The sequence below is a fragment of the Maylandia zebra genome, linkage group LG8 (assembly GCF_041146795.1).
Source record: "Maylandia zebra isolate NMK-2024a linkage group LG8, Mzebra_GT3a, whole genome shotgun sequence".
NCBI classification, from domain to species: Eukaryota; Metazoa; Chordata; class Actinopteri; order Cichliformes; family Cichlidae; genus Maylandia; species Maylandia zebra.
The window spans coordinates 1883841-1892001 of NC_135174.1; the positions used below are offsets into that span (position 1 = coordinate 1883841).

The 8161-nt window shown below is 44.0% G+C and overlaps 1 protein-coding gene across 2 annotated transcripts; it reads left to right on the forward strand.

The window, feature by feature from the left end:
• The first annotated feature begins 417 nt into the window (after window positions 1-417).
• On the forward strand, window positions 418-6028 carry cyp26a1 (cytochrome P450, family 26, subfamily A, polypeptide 1). 2 transcript variants are annotated; one of them, XM_076887174.1, is made up of 7 exons: window positions 418-725; window positions 932-1156; window positions 3123-3347; window positions 3505-3654; window positions 3742-3876; window positions 5101-5247; window positions 5343-6028. In XM_076887174.1, the coding sequence occupies exons 1-7, from the start codon at window positions 537-539 to the stop codon at window positions 5679-5681; spliced, it is 1410 nt and encodes a 469-aa protein (XP_076743289.1). In that variant the 5' UTR covers window positions 418-536; the 3' UTR covers window positions 5682-6028. The 2 variants fall into 2 exon arrangements, with proteins under 2 accessions (XP_076743289.1, XP_004570427.1); XM_004570370.6 differs by having other exon boundaries at window positions 424-725; window positions 3066-3347.
• Window positions 6029-8161: the final 2133 nt, after the last annotated feature.

Below are 8161 nucleotides of genomic sequence, written 5' to 3' on the forward strand. Positions count from 1 at the left end.
GTCACAGGCTATGAAAGAAAAACAACTCGGACTTTTAACTATGAATGGCACCCACGGCACCCACGGGGAGAGGGATTAAGCGCCGCTTTTACATTTTCTGAAAATTGGAAAGGTCATTGCTCCTGAATACTCGGCGCATGATTACCGCTCCTACAAGCGGGGCTTAAGCCAAGGTAATGAGTGTGTAAAGTAGCTGCTTATTGCCAACAAAGGCGTCTTGGGACTTCCATTGTCTCGGTGGGAATCATCACCTTTTCTCAGTGAAATCCGCCGTGGATTGTGTGCGTGCAACAGGAGGTAGGGACTAAAGCCGTGGCCTCTGGAACAAATGGTGAGGCGAGTCGGCCAGCACAGGTCGGAGGCGGGGCCGAGCAACACCCACAATTAAAGATGAACTTTGCGTGAACTAATTTATCGGAGGGAGGAGAAGGTAATGGGCTGCCCACGGGCTTGCCAGCCTATAAAAACACACCGGAGTCCCAGACGCAGACTGAGCTCCACCTGAAGTCTTCACCGGGCCCACGAGACGCTGCAACATGGTCGTGAATGCACTGTTGACCACGTTCTTGTGCACCGTAGCGCTTCCCATTCTGCTATTCCTGTTGGCCGTGAAGCTGTGGGAGATTTACACGCTCCGATGCAGAGACCCGACTTGCCCTTTCCCGCTGCCCCCCGGGTCCATGGGCTTGCCTTTCATTGGAGAGACGCTGCAACTCCTCCTCCAGGTAAACGCTGCTTCTTGTCATCACGCGGAGGATGAAATATTATATTCAACTTAAGCGTGAAAGTTTGGGTTTCCCGGAGCTTATGGGAAGTGTAGAATTAAAATGAACCCACTGTCATAAATGTGTTCATGTATATTTAATGTATCGTGCGTGAGGGTAAAACCATCCACACGTGACAGTTTGTTTGCGTGGCCATATGTTCACAGAGGAAAACATTTCTTCGGATGAAGCGGGAGAAGTACGGTTACATCTACCGCACACACCTGTTCGGGAACCGCACGGTGCGCGTGACTGGCGCGGATAACGTCAAGCAGATCCTCCTGGGGGAGCACAGGCTGGTGTCCGCGCAGTGGCCCGCTTCTGTTCGCGCGATCCTGGGCACGGAGACGCTCTCCAACATGCACGGAGCTCAGCACAAGACTAAAAAAAAAGTAAGTTACTTTGACCTTTCCGTAGAGGGAGCACTGGCTACAGCGGGGGGGTTACATCAGGTTTGCGTCCAAACTCTGAACAAATGCGTCTCCTCTCTACAAAAACCGGGAAACTCGAGCTCGGTCACTTGGGTTCTGTTCAGGTTTGTGACATGGCACCAGTTTGCACCAGTTACCTCCAGGTGCTGAAGCTCAATATCATCATGCCACGGTCATATCTGTCACACTATACCTCCAGATTTGACAGCTACTGCTGCAGTGTCATTGTAGTGAGTTTTGTTGTTGTTTTGTTTTTTAAAGAAACTTTCTGTCATTTTATGAAAGCAGAGACTTGATGTCTCCTGACACAATGTAGTTTGTCTTTCTAATACCAGGGTCATTCCATACAAACACATTCTCAGAACATTTTCTGTCTCTAATTTGTTTTAGAATCGAATCGAAAATCATTTAGACTTTGGTTTTTTGCAATCTTAGCTTCATATCAAATCCTCCAGAGAATGCTCCATCCACCTACTTCCTGCATGTTTCTGTTTGTTTTTGAAATCTGTGGCAGTGTTTGAACATGAATATCTTAAACTGTAAACATAAAAGCCCCAGATTCTCAAAAGAGTGAATCAGGATCTGTATTTTGGGACAGCTGTATCAAAACGTTTTTGCTAGTTGGTGTCCTGTAAAGTCCCACATTTGAGCACATACTAATAAAGAGAGAATCCAAAAGACACCCAGTGATGGTCTCTGAAAGGTCTATAGTTGTAGTTCACAATAATGCTTACTTTTTCAAATGTGAGGGGGAAATGCAATTTTCATTTAACATTGATTCTGTTTAAGCAAATATGCCAAGAAATAAAATAAAAATGTCCATAGATGGTTTATAGCAGTCTCTGAATATAGCTGAAACCCGTTGAATCGCACGTGCGACCCACATTTCGGCACGCACTGTGCCTCGGAGGAGTCTTATAATTTAGGTTAAGCTTCAGATGTGCTGAGGCATTAAAGCTGCAACAAGCAGTGATGTAAAACATGCAAATAATTATAGTAAAACTAAAGAGTAACGAGAAGTAAAAGCCAGCTGAGCCGGGATCAGGTGAAGGCGTGCTGAATGTCACAAGAACTGTAATAAAGCAAAATGCTGGAAACTGGTCGGCAGGCTGTTGGACCCCAAATGTTTTTGCTTTATTCAGCGAGGTGTGGTCGAGGTTTTTTGACCATAGCATTTTTAGACCAATTGGATTTTGTCGAGCAGAAGGCCCACACGGAGTTGTGCACCCCACACCACCCACCCTGCTCTTGAAACCCAGCTTGAATGTTTCTGTTTTGATAAAGCTTAAAATCAGGACTAGGTGATGCTGAACCAGCTTAGTTATGCTGCTATAGACTCATTCCTCTTTCATGTTCTGCACGTCTTTGTCCTCAGTCTCGCTGTGGTCTCTCCTCTTTGCTCTAGTCTTTCCCCCTCACCCCCCATTTGGTCGCAGGTCGTTCTACGTAGCTGCTTCTGTGAGCCTGGATCTGTTGGCGATCTCTTCCTGTTAAAAGATTTCTTTGCACATCTGCCAGGAGCTTGGCAGGGGGAATAATGTGACAGTCTTTCACAATATAAAGTGCATTGAGCTGGAACCATATCTAAACATTAAAAGTCGGACTTGAGCTGCTTTGCATTTGTCTGCATAATTATTCTGAAACTGGTTCCAGATGCAAATCGTCTTTTTCAAGTTTTGCTAACACACTGACCTGGAATCAGTGTAAATGAAGTGATGTCAGCTGCTGATTTGTCGAGCTGTAATGTTATTTCTGGCATATTGCCTAACTAAAAACATTTAAGGACAGAATACTTGTCTTTGACACCAGCACTGAGGTGAAATGGTCTCACTAAGTCTGCTCTTCCATCATCACTCCTGTGCCCCCTCAGGCTATCCTGCGCGCCTTTTCCAGGGAGGCTTTAGAGCTCTATATCCCCGTTATCCAGGAGGAAGTTCAGGCTGCAGTGCAGGAATGGCTGGCAAGTGACTCCTGCGTGTTGGTCTACCCAGAGATGAAGCGGCTGATGTTCCGCATTGCCATGAGGGTCCTGCTGGGCTTTGAGCCAGAGCAGATTCAAACCAATGAGCACGAGCTGGTGGAGGCTTTCGAGGAAATGATCAAGAACCTGTTCTCTTTGCCCATTGATGTGCCTTTCAGTGGACTGTACAGGGTAAGAAGCATGAAATGCCAATATTTTAAAATTGTACAGTTAGTCCAAATAATAGCAAAACTTTACGGACAAGATGAAATCGTTTAGGTCTTCTCTCGCCTACCCTCATCTGATGTTTTCCCCTCTATTCCCACCTTTCCTGCTTCTTCTCCTGCAGGGTCTGAAAGCAAGGAACTTCATCCACTCTAAGATTGAGGAGAACATCAAGAAGAAGGTGCAGGAGTCAGACCAGGAGTGGAAACCCAGAGACGCCCTGCAGCAGCTCATAGACAGCAGCAACAAGAACAAAGAGCCCATCAGCATGCAGGTAATGAGGAGGTCACCTGCTGCAACGCACGTCTGCAAAACCGATTTCTGTCCATATGAGCCACTGTAAGTGTATTTCTGTTTGCAGGCCATCAAGCAGTCTGCCACAGAGCTGTTGTTTGGGGGGCATGAAACCACAGCCAGCACAGCCACCTCTCTGGTCATGTTCCTGGGTCTAAACCCCAAAGTAGTGCATAAACTGAGACAGGAGCTCGAGGACAAGGTAAAGCTTGTTTACAGGGACTGTTTTTAGCTTATTTTGTAAAAACAAGGTCTGGACTTTCATACCCATCTATCACCTGGTGCTGAGCTTTGTCACGAAATCGATCCATGTAGAGCAGTGTCAAACCACGGAGGCCCCAGAAAAGTGCAATCAAATGATGAGTTTATTAACAGCCCGGAGAAAACATCAACATATGTCTTCTGACCCAAATACATGTTGTGGACACTTATAAAGCAGTGGGGTACACGCCCCCCATGGCGTCAATGACAGATTAAAATAGGTTCCAGGCATTAGTCACAGTTAATCGTACATCTTGTACATCTTTAATAGCTATAAGCAGACATAGAACTTCTCATTTTGATAACACCTTCCATACAAGTAATAATCTTAAGCCCTCAGAGCGTCTGAGGGCTGGTTATCGCCTCCAGTCATCTGTTACCAAGTAGAATAAAATGCAACAGGTTTGCAACAAGAAGCTGGAAACATTTGGGCCTCTGCTCAGGCCTATTCCTAGATTATATGTATTGTAAGCATGCATTGCAGTTATCCTTCTATGTTCTAGTTTCCCTCAGCATGGATCACCTGGACAGTCATGCCAGTGAAGCTTAAAACCCTTAATGAACTGAACATCAACTCAAAATAAGCACAGATATGCAATGTGTATAAAATACTTCTGACCGTACCTGTAATAAAAGTTAACATGGAAGGATCCTCAAATGGACATCTTCAATAAACAGCTGTAATGCAGTATCAATACTGTGAGAAATATTATTAGATGAAATAATGCTGTAAAGAATGTTATTAATGCAATTACAATGATGCAGATTATATGGCAGCTTTGACTTGTTGTGTAATAACAGTCCCGAGTCTTTGCTGTCCAGTCTGATGCTTTAGATTTCCCAAGACTTGTATTTCTGGTTAAATTAAACTATAATAAAGTTACTTCAATAATTTTGCACATCACAGAACTACTGTGGAGCTCCATCCATACTGAAGCTTCTGAAGAACCTCAAGTGGCCATCAGTGGTTAGCACTGCTGCCTCACAGCATCGAGGCTTCTGGTTTGAACCCCACTTGGAGACTTCTTCTGTGGAGTTCTTCCTGTGGCTGTGTGGGTTCCTTTGTTGTGCGCATTGACTAAGCTTAGAAAACTGAGGGAAAACAAAGACGGGCAGCTGACTTTGCAGCTTCACAGAACAGTTGGATATCGCTTTCTGTGTTCAGGCGGCGCAGGGCATGGACCTACAGAGCCTGAACATCGAGTCCTTGGAGCAGCTGAAATACACAGGCTGTGTCATCAAAGAGACGCTGAGGATCAACCCTCCTGTGCCTGGAGGCTTCAGAGTGGCCCTCAAGACCTTTGAGCTCAATGTAAGCTGGCAACAATTTCATAAGTAACATGAACACGGAGGCTTTTAGACTCATGACAGAAGCGGCTCACTAATGATTTCCACTTGCCTCCTCAGGGTTACCAGATTCCCAAAGGCTGGAACGTCGTCTACAGTATCTGCGACACTCATGATGTGGCAGAGATCTTCCCCGACAAAGAAGACTTCCAGCCAGAGCGCTTCATGTCCGATCCGTGTGCGGACTCCTCCAGGTTTCAGTACATCCCCTTTGGTGGTGGCTCCAGGATGTGCATTGGGAAGGAATTTGCCAAGGTTCTGCTGAAGGTGTTCCTGGTGGAGGTGGTAACAAAGTGTCACTGGACTCTTTTAAACGGGCCTCCAACCATGAAAACAGGACCTACTGTCTATCCCGAAGACAATCTGCCAACCAAGTTCACCAGCTATGTACAAAATTAAACCGAATAAACATCTCAGATTTATTTTTATTTTCCCCAAAAGTCATAAAAGATTTGTTTGCAGACTCACTCACATGAACAGGAGGATGTTCCTTTTAGCTTGGTGTCAGTGTTTAAGCATTAACTGTACATAGTGTAGATTACACAAGAGCAAATTTTATATTCTACTATTTATACTTTGGATTTGTGTTTATTCTTGAGCTGAGCAAAATGAATGAGAGGCACTCTGGACCTGTGAGCTGTGTCTACAGGACTGTACATATTTAATGTGTCTGTTAATATAAATATGCCTTTCTATTGGACCTCAGCTGATGTTTGGGTTTTATTTAATAAAACAAATTTGCAGAAGTGTTTGTTTTTCGTCTTTCACTGAACCAAAAATGATCGCACATGTCTGGTTAGATGCTGTTGAGTGTCTGTGCACCAGTAAGCTCACTATGCTACATGGGCTTTGTAATGTCCATGATGCTGGTTGTAACTCTGGTTTCGAGTTATTATATAACAGGTTCAGCCTCCTCCATGAGTGCATAATGAGGCAGAAAATAAATCTATGGAAGCACAACTGAAAATCATCATGGATATGTAGACTGTGGATTTTTAGTTTGACAAATGTCGTCTTTTATAAAGTTAGACTAAAAACCTGGCCCAAAAGTCTGACTTTAAAATGTAATGGGATTACATCGTTTAAACCAGTATTCTGTCAGCGTCTCGTAAAGGTTGACTTCTCAGTGCTGGTTCAAGGTTTACATTTAGAGACTCAGAGCTGGAAACAAAACTCTGCAGCTTTGGGATATTTCCATGTTCCATCATTTTCTCAGTGATGAGCCATCCTGCTCCAGCATGTTAGACATGCTCTTATGCTGGGATGCTTCTCCACCAAAAACTGCAAAGAGGCTGTCTTCTTGCCGTCCAGTGGTCATTAATTTCCTCCTCGTACACTCTGGGCTGGTGGAGTCCAGATGCTGTGGCCATAAATCATCTTTCTAAACGTGTTTAGGTCATACTTTGGATTTAGCCTCTTTTCTCTCTAACACCTGATTGTTATCCTGAAAACACTTGACTCTGACGTCAGCGTAGAATCAGCTGTTCATCAAAACACACTTACTTCTAAGAGATTTCATCTGTCATTCATTCAGACAGAAATGGAGTCATTTCTTCCAAACCCTCCAAATCGTCGTGTGCATAGAGAAGTGATTGAAATGACATTTGAACAGAAAGGAAACACCACATATCCCAGTTCAGGCAGATATGTACACTTTTTAAAAACATAGTTTTTGTGTTTTCTGCATTTGTTAGCGTCTGTTGTGACTTCGCTCAGCCAACACAGTCTCTGCTCCGTCCGTGGGTGCAGCCCTCCTGCCATGGCCATCCTTCCACTTATGGTGTTTCTAGGCAGAATTCCTCCAGCCTGTCTTTTCCCACATAGTGCTAATCAGGTCTCCTTGGATTTCTGCAGTGTCCTGTGCTTCCCCCTGTGTAACCAGTGTTTCTCTGGGTGCCAAAACCAGCTAATGTACTAGTATTACCAGTTCTCTACCTGTCTGCCCACTTCCCACCTGCCTCGTCTTGGACATTCTGGGGCCCTTGGAGAGATGAGCCTTGGTGTCATCTCTCTAAGTAGACTGTTGCGATCAAATGCAGCAACACTTATTCTCACGTACCAGGTCCTCCAGTACCCTCTGCTCTGCAGCAGACCCTGTAGAGTTCCCTCAGTTTACAGCCAGTCACTCCTATTCCAACAAACAGTTTAAAGCTGCTCTCTGCATCTGGTTTAACCAGACTGATGACTAATACCAGCTCACTGCTGGTTTACCTCTGACACACAGTGCTGCCTCAATGCTTTGCTTTTACATACAATAAATGTAGATTTTTATATATTCATTAAAATGTGGTTATTTTTATTTATCTCTATTTAAACACATTTTTTTGACTATTTAAAATTAACTATTTGTGTTTTCTATTCATAGACTGTATAGAAAAGATGGACACAGACACAACAATGCCACCCATCAGCTGAGAGCTTCTGAAAGTGGACATGATGAAACAACACACTGAGAGGTCGGGAACTTTCACTGATGTGTTGCATCGCCTGCTGTATTGTCCTTTTTTGCTACTGCAGTGGACCCAGCACAGTGTGTTTACGCTTATATTATTCAAAATGATTGAGACTGAAAATCTATCAGCAAAGTGTTTATCATAGTCACAGATTTCAGACTTCTATTAAAACCTGACCGTTTCTGCCTGCTGCTGGCCGTCAGGAGGAACACAGTTTTACTTTGGCTCGATTTTTTAAAGTTACATCTGATACAATTTATTGTAAGATTGCATATTTTTACATTGAAATCCAGGGAATGTAAAACGTCTGGGTTAAAGGCAGAAACAGTGAGTGTGATGTAAGAGTGATTGTAAATGTAGTGATAACACAAACACACACCTCTTTATCAATTGTTGCGAGGAGGAAAGCAACAGAGGAAAAATCTG

Bases quoted from the DNA above. Each gene is read 5' to 3' on its own strand.
- cyp26a1 (XM_004570370.6), top strand. From the start codon at position 537: ATGGTCGTGAATGCACTGTTGACCACGTTCTTGTGCACCGTAGCGCTT. The intron at 726-931 runs GTAAACGCTGCT...ATATGTTCACAG, and splicing joins CGCTGCAACTCCTCCTCCAG to AGGAAAACATTTCTTCGGAT. The intron at 3,655-3,741 runs GTAATGAGGAGG...TTCTGTTTGCAG, and splicing joins AAGAGCCCATCAGCATGCAG to GCCATCAAGCAGTCTGCCAC.